The sequence below is a fragment of the Balearica regulorum genome, chromosome 1 (assembly GCF_011004875.1).
Source record: "Balearica regulorum gibbericeps isolate bBalReg1 chromosome 1, bBalReg1.pri, whole genome shotgun sequence".
Classification (NCBI taxonomy): domain Eukaryota; kingdom Metazoa; phylum Chordata; class Aves; order Gruiformes; family Gruidae; genus Balearica; species Balearica regulorum.
The window spans coordinates 145,989,850-146,012,486 of NC_046184.1; the positions used below are offsets into that span (position 1 = coordinate 145,989,850).

General features: G+C 37.8%; 1 protein-coding gene across 6 annotated transcripts in view; it reads left to right on the forward strand.

The window, feature by feature from the left end:
* Nucleotides 1-22,637, forward strand: part of UBE3A (ubiquitin protein ligase E3A) — a 55,038-nt gene that overhangs the window by 13,971 nt on the left and 18,430 nt on the right. For 3 of the 6 annotated variants that reach the window (XM_075737608.1, XM_075737583.1, XM_075737600.1), the window contains 5 exons: nt 2,235-2,381; nt 2,999-3,117; nt 6,564-6,608; nt 16,939-17,249; nt 21,114-22,369. In XM_075737608.1, coding sequence (XP_075593723.1) covers nt 3,098-3,117; nt 6,564-6,608; nt 16,939-17,249; nt 21,114-22,369 — 1,632 coding nt within the window. In that variant the 5' untranslated portion in view covers nt 2,235-2,381; nt 2,999-3,097. The remainder of the gene's footprint in view (nt 1-2,234; nt 2,382-2,998; nt 3,118-6,563; nt 6,609-16,938; nt 17,250-21,113; nt 22,370-22,637) is intronic. The other 3 variants (XM_075737624.1, XM_075737591.1, XM_075737616.1) reach the window with 1 other exon arrangement.

A 22,637-nucleotide genomic window follows, 5' to 3' on the forward strand; every position in this document is an offset into this window, starting at 1 on the left:
GACAGTACTCTGCTGATGCATGAATGAGTAAGGTCTTAGAAAAATGAATTCTTTCATCTGTGCTAGGGAATCCTTGCCAATCATACTCTTGTCCCACAGGAGTGGCAGCAAGGATAGGTGGGGAAGGTACAACGAGAAGGAGATACAAGAAATGTTAATGAATCATTTTCCCTTCTATCTGGACTGTTGAAAAGTAGCATGAGATTTTTAGACTCCAGTACAGTAAGTCTAGTTTTAAGGTAACTAGTAACAGATTAGAAATGCTGCAGCTACCTGATTCAAAGATCTGAGCCATGATAAATTCAATTCGTAGATACAAACTTCACTACAAAACTTAGATGGGTTAACTTTGGCTTGGTGAGATTCATGCCAGTTTGGATACTGCCTCTCTTCACAGAGCTGCTGTAGATACTATGTTCGGTGGTGTGGTAAATCTGACTAACAGCATTGGATCTGTGTTGGGCCTGGGCACAAAGTTTTCTTGGCCATGACTGTGGAGCTGCTACCTTAGTGCATATTCTTTTAACATTCCAAAATCTGTTGGTTTTTGCATCCGGCACCAACACTTTGTGTGTTCTTTCACTGTTGACAATCGTGTTCATGACTTCTCCCATATGAAACAGCCTTCAGGAAAACCTTGTTTTACTAGGGTTGCCGTCAGCCTGTTATTCTTCCATTTGAATGGAAGACTGCTGTAGTTAGCTTTTGCACGTGGTCTGGGTGATACAGGACACAAGTCTAGGTAGGGCCTGATTGATCTGGCACACTCCAGAACGTGAGCTGGTACTGCCAACAGTCAGAATGCGAGTTTCCTAACGAGTGAGGCATTAGAGATTACACCACTGTCCTCTTTGACCAGCATACTAAAAGTTACTTGGGCAAAGAGCTAGAAGGGGTTTTAATTTCTAAATGCATTTTTACAGACCCATTTCACATCAGTTCAGAAAGCAGCAGGAATTTAGACTTAATTTTAGAAGAAAGCGCTGCCTTAGACTAGGCATTTGTTTCTTTAAAGCTAAGGCTTGCCTGAAAGTGGACATTGTCAGGTCTTAAACAATCAGAATGCCATAAGCAGTGTTTTAAGGCTTCTTAGTTTTGTATCGGCATCTTCGTTTTTGCTGTTTGCTTTTCTGTACAGCTGATGGTCAGCAAACATTAATTTGAAAATCTTTACCCTGTCTGCCATTTAATGTTGACAGATGAGGAACCTTTCCAACTGACTTTTATTCATTGTACTGTGTTCCTGGCATTGACTCAGTTAAACTTTGACAATTTACACCAGTAAAACATAGGTACTAGAGAATCTGTTTTGGTTTGGAGGTGTTGGGTAGCCTGCTTCTTTTTTTACTTGTCACCTGCACTTGTGTTTAGATGAAACAACTCAAATATTACTGACGTTAAAATAATGAAATGACACTTTTCCTACCTCAAGGAATGTACCCCGTAAAACTAATAAGCATCATTCCGAAACTAATACAAATTTTATTCTGTTGCAGAGTTTGTAGCAGAATGGCAAATTGTAGCAGAATGGCAAAAGTCAGCAGCTTTTCTGACAAACTTTAGAAAATCATGGACTTTGTTTACTGATCAGTGATTTCATTTGTATCTCTTGGCTTGTCAGAGATATGAGCATTGAGAATGCTTGATTGGTCACAAAACCTAAGATCTTACTGAAAGACTCTTGTAATAGGTTGGACTGAAGCACAAAAGCTTTCTTTACTGAAAGGTTTAAAGCTGTCTGATGTGCTCTCAGTGTTTGCACCAGATCATTATGTCTTCAAGTGTTGCAGAGAGCTGCGGGTGTGCCCTTGATAGCTCACTAGCATTTGTGCACCTTGCTTCTGTATGAGGCTTCTGCTGCGTGGCCCCCTACAAATATGGGGTTTCATCTGGGTTAGAGCCACAGGAATAAACTCAGATACTGTACAGAGGTCTGTCTTCATAGCTACTGACTGTTTAGAGAAGGATGACTTTTTATTTACTAAATACAGTAATAACACTTCAATTTTAATCAAAACTTTATATTAACAGAAAGTGAGTAACACTGTGATCTGACTCTCTATCAGAGGCCTTCTTTCTTTACAGTCTTTGTCTAGTGCACCTAGGAGCTTGGGTGGGAGAGAGAATGGGGTGAATTGAGTGTTGAGGGTTATGTTTGGAAGTACTTTTATCAGTTAACTTTAGTTTAGAGTAGATAATAGCAGTAGGTAAGAGACTAACTGGTTCCTTTTCAGCCATGGAAGTAATCAGCTGGGGTGGTCCCAGGGCGCTCTGGGCACGAGTATTGCTGAGTGATCATTGGCTGCCACCTGCGTGACAAAGTAAAGGACCAACCCTTCAATTTATACCGGTGGAGCCAGATCACGGGAAACAATTGACAGGTAAAAAACACTTTTGAAAATTTAAGGGAGAGGAGAGAGTACATGTGGCGTAAATGGACCAAAGAATCTAAAAGATTGGCCACAGGTAGCAAAGGTTGCTCCTCTGGAACTTTTACATAGCTTTAGCTTGTTTCATTTTGGGGAGAGGCACACAGCAAAGCACAAGTTACGTGTTGGTCCCGTGGGAACACCAAGCCTCATTAGGAACCAGTATTAATTGAGTTGCAGCAGGAAAACAACTAACAGAATTTTATTGTAGTTAGAAATTACAGTTCGTATTTATGCACATGCTTCCAAATCTTTGAGTGCTTGTTGTCTTGACGTGGGGTGCTTTCCACTGGTCCAAGAGATGGGGTTTTGTTTTGGTTTTTTCCAGAGAGGCTAAAAGTAAGTTGATGAATCTTCAAGTTCACCAGTTGAGTGTACTCTAGTGAGTTACTCTAGAAGTCTTAGAATGCCATTCAAAAATGAACTAATTTTTGTGCAGTAGGTCTTAGTCGTGCAGATAAAAACCATAAACCAGAAGAAAAATATTGATGCTAAGCATTGTTTTATTTAGTGGACTGACTGCAAATAGTTTGTAAGGACTTTTAACTAAATTATTTTTACTTATTTAGAGTTGTTAAGCTTATGCTTAGCCCAGCGTGATACAGGACTGGTGTGACAACTCGTTTTTAATCAGTGACTCAAAATTGTGATCACCCCGATGTCACCGAATGGCCACAGCTTGTAAAAGGTAAGCATAAACCATATGTATTGTTTCTCAGCATCATTTTAAGTATAATGTTTATTTTAAGTGTTCCATTTGTATGACTTGAAGTTAGTTTTATAGATAGTATTAAGGTATATTGTTTGTTTAAGAGAAGTCAACTGGCAAAGTTGACTTACCCTCTTGCTTAGAGTGATTTCAAAGCTCACTTATCTTGTCCCTGTTTGCTAAATATGAGCACTGTGGTGCTCTGTGGTATCCCTCTTAAGAGCAATACTATAATTTAAAAGTCTCTGGCTTTTACTGTTATACTGAAATACTGGATAAATTGTTTAGCATACTTATTTAAGCATTTTATTCAATTTTTTTTTAAAGTATTTGTCCAGGATGCTTGATGATGATAAAATTTGTGGGTTTGAATACCTTTGCTTTTCTCTCCTAGGGAGGTACAGTGGAGGTAAAAAAAGTGGCTTGCAGAATGGAAAAGTTGCTCCCTGTGTTATTGGAAGTGAGCCACCTTTTGAATTTGCTAGCTCATACTGCAGTATTCAGTTTAATTGGTGTCTTGTGATCAGTATCTACGATCTAATTCAAAGCTGAAATTTGTAAGAGCATTTGCTCTGAAACTTTCTCTGAACAGAACTCTTGTTTCAGATTTTAAGCATGATGAAATGATGTCTTGCCATACTATATAGTTGTTTTTCAGTACTGTTGCTTGCTCAGAGGAATAACAAGTTACCTTGTTTGTAAACAGTTGAGTATTGCAGAATAAATAGCTTCTCAACAAACAACTACAATTCCTGTCATTAGATTGATCTTCCATGTTGTTTTAATGAGTACTGAAAGCTCATTTTATTTGGTCCTTACAGTGTCATTTGAAACCTTTTAAAATCTGGTTAACAAGTGCATTAATAGTTCTGCAAATCATAGTTATGGTAGGTCTGCTCATGTTAGAGAAAACAATAGCTGAAGGAATTTGATCCCTGTTTTCTGTAGAACCACTTAACTTCAGAGGGCCAAACCTTTTTTTGAATCAGCTAGTTTTTATTTTTTCTGAACTTTCCTGAAACTTTGTCTTCTCTTATGTTGTTTGTCTTATAGAAGAAACCTTTTTTGAAGGTTTGAACAGAATAGTATGTACTGAACTGTACTGTCTATTCAAAGCCCAGATAAAACTGACAAATGATAAGAATAGGAAAAGATTTTGGATATACTGCTAGCTGTGTTTACATGTCTGTACTGCAAATCACAAGGCTATCTTTTTTTACATGCTAAATTTAGATGCTAACTGCTCTTTTTCTGTGATTTTTCATGCTGCTGTGTATTTTAAAGGCTCATAGTGATTAATACTCTTGATGTTTTTGTTTTAACACCACTATTTCACTTGTATTTTTATAGCAACTTAAAGCACTACTCTTACCCAAAGCTTCATTGTGTTGTATTTCCTATGACTAAAAGATAGCAACTGCCTCAAAATACCAAGCCCTTTGCTATCAGTTCCTGAAGTCCTGGATGTGAATAGAGGAGCTAGCCAGTATGAATATAAACGCTCTTCTTTCCACTGCTCCTCACGTTGTACAGCTTCTAGCGCTTACATGCTTAGATGAATAATTAGAAAAAAAAAATAATTGAGGTACTTTGCTGAGTGTTTAGTGACTTGTTCTTGCCACTGGAGTTGAAGGGAAATAAAATTTTGATTTGTTTTGCTGTTGAGTGTTGTTTTTGTCAGCAACTATCTCATCAGTCCTGAACTTTAATGAGTAAAGGAAACATCATTTGGAAGGAATAGAGACCAAATTTTGAGATTGACCAGTTGTTATTTTCCAGTTAGAGGGTATTTGCATTTTAAGCATGAGTATAAAGTTAGTTAGATAGTAAGTTCAGAATTGTCCCTAGTGTCAGTTGAATTTTATAACTTAGAGGAATATAAACAAATGACTTCCTGTGTTCTGCATCATCTGTCACTGCATAGTATCCAGCCAGCCTAGGAATTTTAAGTTGTCTGCCAGAAATGCTTTCTAAGTACTGGGTCTGTTAATATAGTACAGTTTGGTAAAATCCAGAAAGTTGCTAAGATCTGGTGTGTCAGTAAAGGACCTAAGATTTTACTCAAGAATTCGGAGAACAGTCTAGGCTTTAATAGGAGGGACCATCCAGTAAGGTAGAACAATGAAACGTAGGAAAAAATGGAATGTTTCAGGCTACAGGTGGAGATTTCCGGTAGTGTTTAGAATAGCATACATAGTCACATAGTAAATAGGAATGGAATTTCTGAATTTCTCTATAAACAAAGATTTTTCCCAGTAAAGCTATGGCAAAGCCTGCTTAGCTGTGCTAACTGAAGTCCCCTAGCAAACTGTTGAAACCTACAAAGTGAGGTTTATTTGCAGATTTTAGCTCACTTCTGTTTTGAGAAAGCTCTGTCATGAAAGACATTTTTGTTCATGTAAGCTACAGAGTTTTACTGTAATAGCTGTGCTGTATTTGCACTCCTCATGCAAGATAGCCAGCGTGGCAGTTCTGGTCAGCTGTACCAAAAGCTATACCCAAGTGAAGGTTGGATGAGGTTCTTCAGGATATGATTTCAAGGCAGCTTAAGGTGATTGAAGTCAAAACTGCTGCATTTGTACTCCTTTGTGTCCTGGCTTGTCTGGCTGCAAACTCACTGGGTAGGGGGAAGTCCTGCAGGGAGGAAAAAAAATAACCTGTCTGAAAAAAAAAAACCAAAACCTTGAATGTTAACTTCTTGAATCAGTGCTGGCATAAAGATGATGACAAGAATAGGGAGGGGCTAAACAGCTATAATTTAGCCTACTTAAGTTAATATGGAACCATACCCCTAAATTACTCTGTAAATTAAGTCAAGGAGGTTAGCAAGCTGAACACAGGTGCTGCTTGTGTGTTCAAAAATGCCAGGCGATAACACCTAATACTGAATAATGCTGGCTCACCTGGTGGCTGGAAGGAAGAAACTGAAAGCTGCCTGTGAGATTACATCCATAAGTTCAAGCAGAGAGAGACATGAAATTTGTTTGAGATTCTGCTGAGACCTGCTTCGGAGTTGCTGCTTCGTGGAGTCCAACTCTGTAGAGAATCTGTAGTAGTTGGTCACTGATGAACTTTGAGTATACGTTTTGGTTACAGAAGTGGTTATGAAGAGTTAGCCTAGAACTGGTGCGCTATGCAACCTGAATACAGAAGTACTGCCAGCAGAACTCCTCTAATGGCTGCTGTTGCGTAAGCTATGGGGGGAAAAGGGCTGTCCTCCTTAGAGAAATTTGGCTTAATTATATTGTCAAGTTTTATGTTATAAACTGTCTTCTAGACTTCAGTCAAATTAAATGTGCAAGTGCATAAAAGTTGATGCTTTTAGTGGCAATAATATGTTATCATCACTTTCCACCTTTCCTAACTCTTCATGTAAAGATTTAAAATAACAAACAGTGCTTAAGGTTGTTTATCTGTATTTGTAGATCACCAGGAGAACCTCACTCTGAAAACATTGAAGCTAGCCGAATGTAAGTAAATGAGTGGATGGATTTGGTATATCTTGTTTAAAAAAATTTTTAACATATGTAACAGTTACTCTTGTACCTGCTTAAAAAAAGATGACAAAAGCTGAGTAGGACTGTGGATTTACCATGGAAAATTTCAAGTTAGTATTTTGCTGTGGAAAAATAGAAATCATTTTAAGCTTCTCTAGAAACTGTAGTGAGGTGGGTTTTTTTTTGAGAGTGAATGGGTTGAAGGGAAAGTTCAGAGGTTCAATTTAACGTGAACCAGTAGATGGTAGCATAATACAGTGTCAGAAAACTTCAGGCCTATGTTCTGACTTGACAGTAGGGGTGTAATTTCTACCTGCTATTCACTAACATCTTGCATGGGTTTGAAGACACTTCAGTACTAAGGCACAATACCTGCTAATATCTGTTGTGGCAGATGGATTGCTGAACTAAGAAGAAAAAAAAAAAGCCTAACTTAATTTGGGAAATGTATATACTAGTTACTTTTATAAACAGCAAACTAGCTTTCTTTCACTAAACAGTATTCATGTAGCATCTTACAGTTCTGAACCTTGTATTGGTCTGTCTTCATTAACCTAGAAGCCAAGATTAACTAGAAGCAAGATTGTGATAGGCTGAAATGTTAATTTCAAATTCAAAAGGGTTGAAGGAAAGAGATGACCATTTTAAGAAAAGGAAAAAGTTATTTGAGACTCTCTTCTTTTCTGAGTTGGCAAACAAAGATTCTTTTCTAGCTATTCAAACTCTCCTGTCCTAGAACTCAAATAGGGAAACCACAAACTCTGCTTTTCTGGCTTACAGCACAAGCTCCAAAATAATAGAGGGGTGTAGCCCAGTGGTTGGGGTACTGTCTGAGGCTTCAATAGATTTCTTTTCTGCTACAGGCTTCTTCTGTGACAAACCGTCTCCTCCACACCCTCCCCCCAAGTGGTCTAGCTTTTTACGCACTGTGGGCTGATGGCCAGCTTTGGGATGTTTTGCAGGCTAGGGACATAGTGTGAATTGCTCAAGGACTTCTCTTCTGTAGCTGCCCAGCTTGGGGAGGAGCAAAGCTGAGGTGAGCCCCTCCACAGTGGACTGCACACTTAACCTTCAAAGTGATGAGAAGGAAACAAGGAACGCTTTTCCCATGTTTTTCAGCAATTCATTGCAGTGAAATCTTGCACTAGGAGGAGCATTTCTCCTGGGACGACAAATTTGCTTTTCTCTCTCATGCCATCTGTTACAGAAGTGCTGTCTAGCTACTTTCTTAGGAGTACAGGTTGCAGGGATCCAGGCTTGAGAGGTGACTGGCTGTTGCCACATGGACACGTGTTAGATGTTGCAGGGCGAAAACCCTGCCATAGCCTCTTCTGGTCCAGTAGCAGCCCTTGCTGCATTTTGGTTTATTGTTCCTGCAGCAAGTTGAGTTGTGTTCTTTTGTTTCCCTGGCCTAGCCAAACAGGGGGAATCGGGCTGTAGCCTGGCTGTAGTCCACTCTGGATATTGTCAGTTGAACTATTGCTTTGCACGTTGTAAGGAAAGATGTGTCAGAAACCAGGATCTTGACTGGTGTGAAACAGACACTCTATAGGGACCTATGATAAATCCAAAGGAAAAGGCAGTACAACTATTTTTCCTTCTAGCAGTTTGACAATTCTTGTGTGTGTTTTATCCTTCTTAAAACTGAACCTGACAAAATAATCTACAGTAGCAAGCTTTTCTGTATGAAGGCTGTATTATTTTTTTTTGGTGCAGAATGATCAGTGTTGCCCTGACTATGTAGATTTAGGGTATCTGTCTAAAATAGATGTAAGCCAGTCAAGCTGTAGGGATTCATATATTTGCTTGAGTAGTAGTTATATGGTAGTAATGGATGATATACTTACATTACAAAACTAAATTTTTTAAAACTGTATCACTGTGTGACATCACGTTACAGAGCATTTCTGCAGTCCTGCTGCATAGTTGCTCTTGCCACATGGGGTGGAATGGCAGGCTGGGTAATACAATGTGACCTGGTAAGCCTACTGTGTAGCTAAAATAGTTGCTATGTTATTTACCTGCCTGTAATTCATTAGTAAATGCAAGGACTTAACGCAAGGGTTTTGCTATTTGCACAATGAATGGTTAAGTTGTTTTTGCTCTGGTTGGCTAATATAATTGCTTTATTTGTTTCTGTGTTTAGCTTTATACCAAGAGCATAGTCACATGTGTTTTGCATGTGTGAATTTAAACAAAAACAAAATTTACTGACTCTTTCAGACTCTTAGGGAGCAAATTCTTCCATGGATAAGTCTTGCTTATCCCAAGCTTTTCAAATTCTGGCTCTATGCATGATGAACATCTTGGTGCTACTAGCTCAGACTTAGGAGTCTCTTTTCCTTAGCTTTCATTGAAGTCTTTGAATTTTTAAGATCGGTATCTTCTACTGTCTGCTCCTGTCACAGATCTGCATTAATTTTCAGCTTTGATTAGTATAACTTTTTTAAAACCTCTTTAGCACTGAATTATGTTTTTGTTTACTTTAATTTCTTAATCAGTTCATTTATTTTCACTCTGTATATTGTATGTTGTCAAATATCAAGGCAAAGATTTGTGTATTTTGATACAATGGCTTTCTCTGCATTCATCTTTTCTTCTGTCTGTTTTTAAGGATGGGGTGCTTTGCAATTTTTATGCTTTTCTCTTTTTAAAGTCATTGAACACACCTCCATTTAAAGTGGTGTTACAGTTATAGTTGATGTATAGTCATCTGACATTGGAGTAGACTTGGTAGGTGATTTCTTTCCCTTGAAAGAACAGCAGAGTAAAAATTCTGCAGTGGCCTGAAAATATGCCAGAAAAACAAATTACAACCATTGCAAATATATACAGTAACTTTATAAGTATTAGTGTTTCACAATATATACTGTCAGATGCTATCCTGGTGCTGTCTAAACATAGAATGCCTTAAATTACTTTTCTCATAGCTAAAAACACAGGCGGGTTTGTCTAACGTAACAGTGGGACATGCTGATCATGGCCTCTCTATCAAACCTAGCTACACATAGGTATTTCTGTGGCATTTGCTGCTTGTTTTATTGCCATTCTTGGAAGGAAAAGATGTAAATAGTATCTTTATATACATCTACAGCTTTGCACTATGTTATACTGTGATCTGTCTAGGATGAATTAAAAAATTTCTTCTTGGAGCCTCTTGCAATGCATCATTTAGCCAGGCAGTGATTGCCTTGACAAAACTTCATCAGTTAATAAGACTGCATTGACTGTACTCAAGAATTACTACTTTCTTAAATTTAGCAACTACTTAAGTTACAATTGTCTGTTTTACCTTTGCTTCCAAGAGCAAAAGTGCAGTAAGATAAGTTGACCTAATTTTATAATGAATTGAAAGAAAAGGAATTCCACATTTTACACTAGAAAATATAACTGAAGCAAATGTATTATAAACCTTCACTCCCATGGAGCTTGTAGGATGACATTAATTTACCAGTTGTTTAAAAAAAAAAAGAAGAAGAAAGCTTAAAGAGGAGGTATTTCTCTCTGGAGCTGTGTAATCTACAAATGCTAGACTATTCTTGAACTGGAAACTCAGGTGTTTAAGACTTAAGATCCATGTTATTTGCACTTAGTTTCTGTGTGATCATGGTCATCCTTCTAGGACAGCGTCATGCAGAATGAAGGCATAGTAAAAGAATGCTACCATAGAAACCTAACTTCAAAGAAATGTTCTGGAATTTTTAATAACTTGAAAACAGAGTTGTGTGATTGTCCCTCTCCTGTACTTAGCCACCTTTGTTCAAGTTGTACAAGGAGAGTACAAGGTTGATCAGCATTTAGGTCTTTTCTCTGCAGGTCAGTCTTACATGTCACAATGGTCAGTCCTCTTGTATCAGTGTTTTTGTCTGAAATAGTTTGTCTCTTATACTTTCTACTGAGAAGCCCCACTGTATCTTTTGATGTCTCACTGCAGTGCTAGTATTAATCTCCTTTCTTTGGGCTGCTGATCAGAATACAGTGTATAAATTTCATACTTGACAAATTGAAGCTTGTTCAGTAAAGTACAAGGTGAAGTTTAATTGTACTTGCTTGAGTGGCAGGACTTCTTTAACCAAGGGAAACCAACATGGAAGGTACTAAAGAATATGCATTTTTCCTAGTATTTTAAAAATATTGATTATTTGTTTTGTCCTGAATATGAGAGACAGACTGAAGAATTCCTGCAAGTATGCGACGTTACTGTCATTTCATTTCCTTCCAATAAAGACAAAGTTGGTCTTAATTCTGTCCTCATAGCCAGTACAGAGTATCAGAGTTTAGGACTCCTTACTTGATAATTTCAAACAAAATTTGAAGAACTGTTGAAATGTTGTGTGGTTAGATGTGATTATTCTTTGGAAGGTGAACAGCTGATAACAATTGTGTAATTTTTTCTTTAAAATATTAAGAATAACAATTTTTTTCAAAGAGTAAGATTTTGTAAGTTTATAGTCAGTCCTAAACTTATTACTAAGTTCACAGCAGTAATTCAAGTTACTTTTTCTTTATAGTTAACATAAATTTATGGGCTTTTTTATGAAGGCTGTATTTCACCCTGTGTTTTCAAAAAACACTGATTCTGTGAACGTGAGCATAGTATTTAAAACAGTCGAGTATGCCTACAGTCATTACCATTTACATATGTTGATTGCTTACAATAATTGCCTAAATTGTTTCCCCATAATCAGTTATTTAATGGCTTCAGGCCTGTAATGTTTGGGGGGGGGGGGGGTGGAATTAGGGATTTTTCTTGAAATTGCTTGGGTTGAAAAGCCAGGTTATAATTGATGCATTATTCACCTCTCAATTTTTTGGCTAATTGAATGTTGGAGGGATCACATAGGTGACAGGGCACTGCACGCCTTCTTAAGAAGGACAGATAGAAACCAGGGGATGAAACCAGTTGGTCTGTGGAATGACGTTATCTCTGTAGAGTCCTGGAGTTAATAACCTCAAGAGGAAGGGGCAGTCATGAAGGGTGCTTGTCTGATAGGACTGTAGCAGAGTAATTTGTCTGTGAAACAAGATTGAGATACATGCTAACCGTGTTCTTGACCCCCTCTCTCTAGCTGTCTTTCTGCATTGCTCCGTAAAGCCAGGACAACTCTTCTGTTCTCAGGTTCGCCCTTCCTGAGGAAGTACCGTGCCTGACTTTGTCAGCACATGATGTTCCTGGAGGCACAGTGGATCTAGAATACGTGGTGGGGAGGGAGGTCCCTTGGATGAAGCCAGTATGGTCCAAGGGAGTTAACAGTCTGCACCCCAGCTATTGGGTGCCCCCCGATAACAGTCTGCACTCCACCGCACCGGAAAGAATGAGGCTTGGAAAACGCGAGCTCCATGCGCGCGTGCATTTGCAGATGTGCATTCGCTGGCGCGTCAGTGGCCGAGGCGAACAAAAGGTGTTACGGCACTGCTGGAACAGAGGGCTCGACTCCAGCCCTGGGTGGAGCGTTTGGCAGTTGGGTGTGCAGGCCATTTCAGAAGAGTCTGCGTGGGCAGTGCTGTCACTGGAGGCTTGTCTTCTCTAGCACTGCTGCTCTTGCTCTAACTAAACATAAGCAGGAAACCAACACGCAAGGTTTGAAACTGAAACTCTCAGAAAGCAGTAACTTCACAAAGATGTCCTTCCATAACCCACACTTTTTTTAACAGTTTTTGGTCTGCTAGTCGTCTTATTTCCACAGTATAGTATAATTGTTGCAGGTGTATAAGTCTCTTTATGCTCCTGTCTGTTAAGGCATATACTAAAAGGTTTTTTGCTGTTAGTACTGAAAACACTGGTCCCTGGTTTGTTTGTCTTTTGGATAGGAAAAAATTTTCCTCTAGCTTCCATGCACATTAATACTTCCGTTGGCATTTTTTGGGTTAAGAAAACAGCTTATGAACATTTTGGCACTTATGAGTTCCTCCTAGTTTTGTTAAAATAGGCTGTTGTAATTTTCCACTTATTAAAACTGGCCATCTGGAGCAATATGAGACTTCTTTGTAGAAATAATATAAAAGTTGTCGTGTCTCAAACAGAAACCATTCAGAAACACGTCATTTCATACTGATATTTCCAGACAAGTGTGAAATCTTCATACGTATTTCTAAATTTTAGGTAAACTGAAAGCAAAAATGATGCATTTATGCAGATATTTTTAACTTCAGGCAAGTTTTTGAAACTGGGATGAAAAATCTTTGCTCTGAATTATTAGATATGCTTCAGATTTTTCTAAAATCCCTTAAATGTTTAAGCATTTGATTTTCTGTCACAAAACTTTCCTTTGTGTAGCATTTCTCTGTATGTAGTTTAAGATATTTGGAAAATGCAAATTAGATGCCGTTATGTAGGAACTTTTGAACCAGTGTATTCAATCCCTTGTTTTATATGTGGTTTAGACATTCAGAAGTTACTTTACAACCCAGAATGCAGCCCAGTGCACCTTTGCCTAAGTATCTAGAAAGGTAGAGGCTCAGTGGTGCACATTTCTAGTGATACTGCACAGTTTTGGCAGCATTTCAATTACAAATACAAAGTACTTATTATGTGGCTTTTTATTAGTTAAAGAACGATTGAAAAGTCTAAAGGCGTTCTTTTTTCTTTAAGTATTATAAAAGTCAGTCAGTGAATACTAGTTTTGTTTTTTTAAAATGGAAAAATGTGCTTGTGAAATTGTTGGACTTTGGGGAAGGAAGATGATGGCTATTTTAGGTGCCTCTCCCCCTCACTGAAGTAGCGAGTCTTGCTTGAGGAGGTTATACAAGGCCCACTGTGTGGGAAGTTACCCGTAAGTTAAGGATATGCCTGTGATATGTCCGTGAAATATTTACAACTGCAACCGCACACATCCAGTTTCATACTTGGATGTGCAACAACAGTGTGAGTCTTTGAAGTGACTGCCTTGCATATATGTTTGCAGCCTTAGCTATGCTAGAAGTTGGGTATCTGCTAATGTACAGTTAATTAGTCATTGAGTTTATAAGGGACCAGTTAGGTTTCCCTAGATCCCTGTATAGGAACTTAAAGGGACCTGCACTCTTCCCTGTTATAGTGTGAGCTAAGAATAGAAAGGGGTTTTGTGTTACCTGGCTTGATGAACCAGTTTTAATGCCTCAGGCTAAGAACTTAAGTTTTCTACATACTAAATGAGCAGGGGAATGTAGAAAGAGATCAAGTTTTCACCTCTGGAGACCTGAGAAGGTATGCTGCATTTTTTTTCTTGAATACTATAGAAATGTGGGCTGTTGGCATTGGACAGTGACAATAATCCCTCAAGTACCCCAATGAGAATGTGGTATGGAAAATCTTACTGTTCTGTAAAATCTAAGACATTGGCTTAGTCGGAACTGTATTCTCTGTAAGTGCTTTCATGGTTGGACCTCAGTAAGGGTAGCTCTTGTGGAAGGCATAGTAAAGTCAGTTCTACCTTCTTAGGTCTGTATGCTCACTTTAAGTATCCACCTTTTTTACTTAAATAATTTATCTGAGGCCATGTCAAAAATCTGCAGAATAACTGCCAAGGAGATGTAGGGGGAGGTTCTAGTACTGTTGTACACTGTACTGTTTGCTTCCATAGTTGATGTAAAAATGATAAAAATTCCAACTTTCAGTCAAACCTTCTGTCTCTAGTAGAATTTCACAGAACTTGAGTCAGTGAGTCTATAGCCATGAGTCAAAATGAAAATGTTTGTACAAACAGCATTATTGTAGATAGTTTGAGAAGTTAATTGGTAGTTAAAAATTGGAAGCAAAAAACCAGAAGTTAACTGTTAGAGACAAATCTAAGCTTAGCTTTGTCTCCTGGCATCACAGATATGACCTGATTAAAGTGGAGTGTTGTTTAATATGATAAAATGTGTTGTTAATATATCAGTGTTTATATGCTGAAATAACTTTATTCAAACTAGATGTTATGTAAGCTAGGCAGGTGTGCATGCCTCCTTAAGGCTATCAATTTCTCCAGTTTGAAAACTTAAGTTCTCTCTTCTTGGGGAATTGGTCAGCTTTTCACCCTAAATTTAATCTGAATAACAACTCCAGCTGCTTTAGGTAAATAAATACAAACATGCCTTCTAATATATATATACTTAGAACAGCTGTGAGAAATAATCCATGTAATATTCATAGGTGTATTACATAGGTCGGAAAACACCAAAATTATGGCAAAAACCTTGTGATCTACGTGTAAACTGCAATGGAGAAATAAGATGGAAGGAAAATGCAATGAGGAAGGACAAAGTTAAAATGATAATGTGTATATGAAATAACTGTCATTTAGTATTCACTGTGGAAAAGATGGTCAGTGAGAGAGAGGGGGAAAAATTAAAGGAACAGTAAGTTTCAACTTTAATATGAAAGAACTTTCATGACGGCATCAAAGTGATGCATAGGAGAGACTACAAGAGGAGTAAATAAGGAGCCTGTTGGTGAGACAGGTGGCCATAGCTCAGGTGTAATAATTCAATATTTACAACGAAGGGCTTTCACATGGTATACTTAACCTGCTTACAAATGACAGTATTTCACACTCTAAATCTGAAGGTCTGGAATGATTGAAAGTCAAGAGTGATCAAAGCATGAAATCTTGGCATTCACAAGTAGATGTCTGTGAAATCATGTACTGCTCTAAGCTGTGTTTAAAAAAAAAAAAAAAAAAAACCTGTTGTTTTTTTAAACTTCTATACTAAAAGCTGAAGTATGAAAGGCAAGATCAAAAAAAACCTTATGATTTTATACGTACGTGGAGGGAGGCAGGTTTTCCTAGGTCCAATGTAAAAATTGGAGAGGCTAGAACTCTTTCCGTGGATCAGAATACTGGTATTGCCTGCTTATACAGTAGTGGTTTTGATGGTATTGCTGGTGCTGCTTTTCTTTATTTTTTATGGTCTTACACCTCTGTCTTGAGGTGCCAGGAAAAGCTTTCTCTTCAAATTTTTTTGTCTTGGAACTCACTGGGGCATTTGGAATCTCAGGTAGACATTGAGGTAGTGGTTTTCTTTGTAAGAAATATTTTCTTCTAGGATTGTGAGATCTTGAAGGGTGAAAGAGAAAGGAGCAAAGGTGTTATTGCTGAATGATATACACCTTGATAGTTACTTTCAGAACTGAAGCAGCTGCATTGAAACTCTGATATTTAACCAGCCAGTATTAATAGCTAGGTGCAGCAAGTGCTAAGTAGTACCAGTGGGTCTAGCACTTCAGTTCTCAAGTACATGTTCTATGCAGAATCTATGCATGCATCAGCATCTGAAAAGGCAACTTTAATATCGCAATTTCTGATGAAAATCTTGCTTCCCGTGTTCTAACCTTTATAGTACTGTATCACTAAAGTTAGGTAAAAAGCCTGCATGTTATACCTAATAAAAATGTTTGAAATGTTTCATAGTTGATATTCTTTATTAATAACTTGTTTTCTTAAATGAAGTGAAAGTTTGGGGGTTTCTTTCCAAAATGTGGTGAAGTATGGTGCTGCATGCAGCTTTCTGGCACTTTCTTTACCATTCGTGTGTGTGTGTGTGTGTATATATATATAGTACTGAGCACTTTCACTTGTATAGTGATATGGTTGTAGTTCTTCAAAATACATACTTGCTGTGTATAATTGCAGGAGAAAGGGGAGGATTTGGCAAATAGCTTTTTTTTTTTTAAAGAACCATATACCTTATTAAGTTGAGGAGAGATATATAATCAGCCTTGAGCTCATTGTGGTTTTGTCATCAGTTTAACCAAGGAATATTTTTCATGCAGATTTAAATAGACTCAGATAACTTAGTCATCTAGAGTCTTGTTTTTTAAAAAAAAGTTTACTTTTTTTAAAGGATTTATATCCTATTGGTGTGGTATTGATAGTACTACTAAATAAATACCTGGGTCATTTGTATTTTGTGCCTCTTCCCTCTGTCAGTGGCAAGCACGCCTCAGTACTATATATCAGACTCAATCACCAGTATAAGATCCAGTTCTGTTTCACTTGCAGCCTTGCTTTGCATCTAAATTGCTCTTTTTTGGTGACAATTGAGATTGTTCAGAACTGAACAAGATTGTTTCCGCTGTAACACTAGAATGTAAAGCTAAAAACTGTTTATAAACAGGATTTACCTTTCACTTACGTAGGACCCACAAATTAAATTGCGTGTTAAGTTGCATTTGTCAAGATGAGAATCCTGCGTTTAAAATATCTCCTGATGTGTGCTCTCTGATACAGAAATCTTGTGTTTCAGTGCCTGACTAATCTCTGCCTTGCTGATGCTTTTGAATGAGCTTTGTATGTGAAAGCTCTACTAATCCTTGTACTTACTGTTTGAATGTTTGCTACAGGAAGCGAGCAGCTGCAAAGCATCTAATAGAGCGCTACTACCACCAGTTAACTGAGGGCTGTGGAAATGAAGCCTGCACGAATGAATTTTGTGCTTCCTGTCCAACTTTTCTCCGTATGGATAACAATGCAGCAGCCATTAAGGCCCTCGAGCTTTATAAGATTAATGCAAAACTCTGTGATCCTCATCCCTCCAAGAAAGGAACGAGCTCAGCTTACCTAGAAAACAATTCCAAAGGTGCCCATAACAATTCCTGCACTGACAGAAAAATGAACAAGAAGGAAATGCAAGGCCCAAGAGATGACTTTAAAGGTAAGGTGTTATTTTTAGAATTTTCTTAAAATAAAACACGTTGAATATGCATGAATATAACCCTACAGAATTCACTGTGGTGGTTTTCTGCTGACTGCGGTGGTGTTCTGCTGACTTCTTGAGTAAAACACAATATTTGGCAATGAAGTATTTTACTATGGATTCTGAAAAGTGGCTTGATTAATGCTGAACGCTGATTCCAAATCAGGATCTTTATCTCTGTTAAAATCCATATGCATTTGTTGCCTTCTGAGATTACTGGTTTTGTGAATATGGAGAGATTTTTTTTAAAGTGCTGTTATATGATTGTTTTAGTTTTTGCTAGTTTTGTAACTCTTCTGTAGTTGATGAGTTATAAAAGTTATACTGTAACTAATTCCAGATTCTGTGTTAAGAAACATAACAAATGAACAAAAAATGATAGTGGGTGATAGGCTTTGAACAGATGTTTTTTTAAGTATTGTTGCAGTAAGTGGTATAAATGTAGAAGTTCAGATTCATTCATCTTAGCTAAAGAATCATAGAATCACAGAATAGTTTGCATTGAAAGGGACCTTAAAGAGCATCTAGTTCCAAGCCCCCTGCCATGGGCAGGGACACCCTCCACTAGACCAGGTTGCCCAAAGCCCCATCCAACCTGGCCTTGAACACTTCCAGGGAGGGGAAAGAAGATGAAACTGTTTACAGCAAAAGGCCTACAGAATCAGCAATAAAACATACACTGTGTTATAAGGGACCTAAGATGTTCCAGTCAATACCTGCATCACTCTGTTGTTTATATGATACAAGGATAAACTTGTCCCCAAATTATTTGTGATCTGAGTAAGCAAAGAGGGAAACGGTAGGGAGGGGAGAGGAGAACCAGTGTGGCGTTGAACAGGCAAGGGGCACATTAGGTCTCTTGTGATTTGTCTCTTAGTTTTGCGTGTTTTTAATGCAGGTGTGCACATACAGGATTTTCCTCCTTCTCCCCGACCCTACTGTCCTCTCTCCCCAAGATAGGTTGAGAAGACTCTTAGATACCTATTTCCAGAGACAGTCTGTTCTCTAAAGCAATGACTATTCTGTCTTCTGACTTCATCTGTTGCAGCATCACAAGTATTGACCTGTCTTTATAGCTGTATGGACAGAGGACATTAATGCCTTCTTAAAGCCCATCTGAGACTCTTAGTTACCTTTGGAGTTGGATGATGTCTAAGGAATCTAGTGCTCCGAAGTTTTTTAAGATCCATCTGCAGCAACAGTTACTGGGAAACTGCAGTTAAGTTTAAGAAAGCCAAGGAAAAGGATGTGCAGCTTGCTTTTATGCTTGATGTAGAATTGAAAGTTCTAAATAAATGGAAAGAAATGTTCTTCATATAGAATTACTTACATTTACTTTTCTGTAGTGCTAAGCTCTAAGACTATTACCTTTGGGGGAAAAATGTATCTGGAGGCCATTGTCAGCGTCTTAGTAACATCTTAAATGGCAGTCCAAAAAGAGGAAGGAAATAGAGAAATTGAAAATACATAAAAAGCCTGGGTTACAAATGATGTCACATGGAGACAACCATTTCAAAATCAGTGTTATAATTACCAGGGAAGCTATTTTCAACTTTGATCACCAAAACGTTAAATTGGGAACAGAGGTCAGTAGACAGGCAGTGAGCACACAATCCTAACAAAGCTTCTGTAAGAGATAATGAAAAGATAAATAAATGTGCTAATTGGGGAATGTGTTGCTGGCAATATATAGATCACATAGTCTTTTTCACAGTTAAGGATCACTGCTAAAGCGTGACTTCATGTGCAGATTTGTCATGGAGTATTATTGAGAACAAGGTATGAGAGGAGATATGTTTACTTGACTGGATCACTTAGTTGCCATAGAAGGGGTGAGAGGAGAAGGCATGTAAAAGCTCACACATTCAGACATGAGTCAGCTAAAATTGACTTGAGTTAGAAGAAAGCTTCACTTACATTTGGTTTTCTCCAGCTGTTCTCACTGCTGTAAAGTAAAAATGGAGCAGACCATTATGGCAGCTCAGTTAGAGGGTGGTCACAGGATATGACTTAAAACTGTTACAAAACTGCTGATGGTAGTACTAAATATTTTAACTGGAGGGAGCATGTGGTTAGTTCCTTAAACACTAAAACCTTTAAAAGAATGACTGTGGAATTCCTGTTATAAGTATGGAAATCTGAAATGTGTCATATTGTTACATGTTCAATTTTTTCCTGGTAATTTTTATGTTCTGACTAACCTCTGCAATCCAGAGTCAGTGAATTTGAGGCTGTGGTCCTCCTTTTGAGTAGCTATGGCATGGAACAGTGTCTATATCAGCAGTTAAATTTTTTTTTAGGCAAGTTCGCTTCTTGAGCATGCACTGCAGCAGGTAAAAATAGTAGGTGTTGCACTAAGCTTGAATCCTTTCATAATATTTTTCAATGCTCTTGTTTTTTTTTAACAGGATGGATTTTAGTTTTGAAGCTTTTTCTTCAGATTGGTTCGAAGTCAATCTCAGTAGCATGACTAAGCTTAGTCTTTCCTGTGTTGTATGTGCTCTAAGAATGGCTTGGGGCTCTGCGAAAATCAATAGGTTGTCTGTCTTTGCATCATTTAGTTTGTATTTTTAATTTAATGACTACTTGGAATGAATGTTAGTGTAGGCAATCACATTTAAAAATACTTTAACGTATTTATTAAAATGGTACACTTCCCTCTGCAGGAAGAGGTAGTTGATCTAGTGTGGTTGGTGAATACAGTGCTGTGGTGTGTGCTTAGATCTCTAGAGATGCTATTAAACAGATTCATTTTTGGTTCTAAATTGTTTCAGTTCAGAAGAATCTTCTTAAACATCTTTCCAGGGTCTGATCATGTGGTAATCCTACTCTAAATCATCACCTGATATGAAAGCACCTGTGGATTCTATTTGAGAAGTAGCATAGAAAAGGGAAGGAGAAATCATTATTTATAGCTTTCTCAAGAGAAAGGAAGATTTCAAATAACAAATGGGCCACCAAATTACGTATTTCATAGCAGGAATTTGGGGGGGGACAGGGAACAGAGAGGTCTTTGGGCCCATGCAGATCATGTGTGTAAACCAGCTCGTTCATCTGAATTGCATGTTGATGAGTATACTCAAGTTGTTTATCTTGGTAAAGGTCTAATGTACAAAGAAATAACCCACATTCTCAAATGCTTGTGTAATTTAGAAGGCAGCATAAATATCTGAGCATGTATTGCGGGTGTTTTGGGAGGATTTTCAGGCATCGGTTTAGTATAAAAACAGTTGCAGAAAGCATTAAAAATAGAAATGAGAAATCTTATATTTCTGTTAATACACACCAAAACAAAATATTGAATCTTTTCTCTAAGATCTTTTTTTAAGGGAGAAAGAGTGTGTGAGGTCCATATGCATGTGCTATGTTTGCAAAAAAGAGGGTGATACAGTTTATTTTGTGTATGGTTTAGCGACTCACATGTTAACTGTGCAGATTTACCAGAATACTGTATTGTCACGGTCTTATTCATTAAGTTTCCTAAAGTTTAAATTTGTTACTGATTGTATTGTTTAAAACAAGAGCAACCAAAACAATACTGTTAACTACCAAAAGTAGTTAATTGGCTGCAAAGCAGTTTTACCATTGTGTTCTCTGATCTACATCCATGAATAAAATAGTTTACAAAATCATAGTGAATGAAATCATTCTTCATGCTAATGAAATTATAAAGTATCTGTCTTGGACTTATCCAGCACTGACACTGTTTTTTTTCAGTGTTGATGATGATACGATACGCAGATTTCTTGAGTAGAGCAAATTAGAAGTATTTTGTCGTTTAAATTTTTACCTTAATATAACTAATACTTTATCTCTTTATAGATGTGACTTTTCTAACAGAAGACAAGATATATGAAATTCTTGAACTATGTCGAGAGAAAGAGGATTATTCCCCTTTAATCCGGGTGATTGGGAGAGTATTTTCTAGTGCTGAAGCATTGGTACAGAGTTTCCGAAAGGCCAAGCAGCACACAAAGGAGGAGCTCAAGTCCCTTCAAGGAAAGGATGAAGACAAAGATGAAGATGAAAAGGAAAAAGCTGCCTGCTCGGCTGCTGCTATGGAAGAAGATTCAGGCGCATCGTCATCTTCATCGTCAAGAATAGGTGATAACACACAAGGAGATAATAACCTCCAAAAACTAGGCCCGGATGAAGTGTCTGTAGATATTGAAGCAGTCAGACGGGTCTATGATAGATTACTTTCTAATGAAAAAATAGAAACTGCCTTTTTAAATGCACTTGTGTACTTATCACCTAATGTGGAATGTGACTTGACTTACCATAATGTGTATTCTCGGGATCCTAACTATCTGAATTTGTTTATTATCGTTATGGAGAATGGCAATCTTCATAGCCCAGAATATCTGGAAATGGCTCTACCATTGTTTTGCAAAGCAATGAGCAAACTACCCCTTGCAGCTCAAGCAAAACTGGTCAGATTGTGGTCTAAGTACAGGGCAGACCAAATTCGGAGAATGATGGAAACATTTCAGCAGCTTATTACTTACAAAGTCATAAGCAACGAGTTCAATAGTCGTAACCTAGTGAATGATGATGATGCTGTTGTTGCTGCTTCAAAGTGCTTGAAAATGGTTTACTATGCAAATGTAGTTGGAGGGGATGTGGATACAGATCATAATGAAGAGGAAGATGAAGAACCCATCCCAGAATCAAGTGAACTAACTCTTCAAGAGCTGTTGGGTGAGGAAAGAAGAAATAAAAAAGGTCCTCGAGTGGACCCATTGGAAACTGAACTTGGTGTTAAAACTATAGATTGCAGAAAACCACTTATCCCTTTTGAAGAATTTATTAATGAACCACTGAATGATGTTCTAGAAATGGACAAGGACTACACTTTCTTCAAAGTAGAAACAGAAAATAAATTCTCTTTTATGACCTGTCCCTTCATATTGAATGCTGTTACCAAGAACCTGGGATTGTATTATGACAATAGAATCCGGATGTACAGTGAAAGACGCATAACTGTGCTCTACAGCTTAGTTCAAGGACAGCAGCTCAACCCGTATTTGCGACTTAAAGTGAGACGCGATCACATCATAGATGATGCGCTCGTCCGGGTAAGTCACACAGCAACATGAATCTTAGGTTTGTTGGTTTTGACTAGTGCAAACTACGTGGGCTTTGACTAACTGAAAAGGACTGCGTGTGAGCGCAATGTTTTATATACTAGATTTCCTCCAGAAGAAACTCAAATAGCTTTTCCGTATTAAGTTTGCTGAAGATTTGTATGTTCAGTAGAACCACTTCTACTCAGAGTGGTTGCAGACTTAGATGTTTTAGTGTCAAATAGTTCTTATTCCCCATTAACAGATTCTGTGCTCTTAC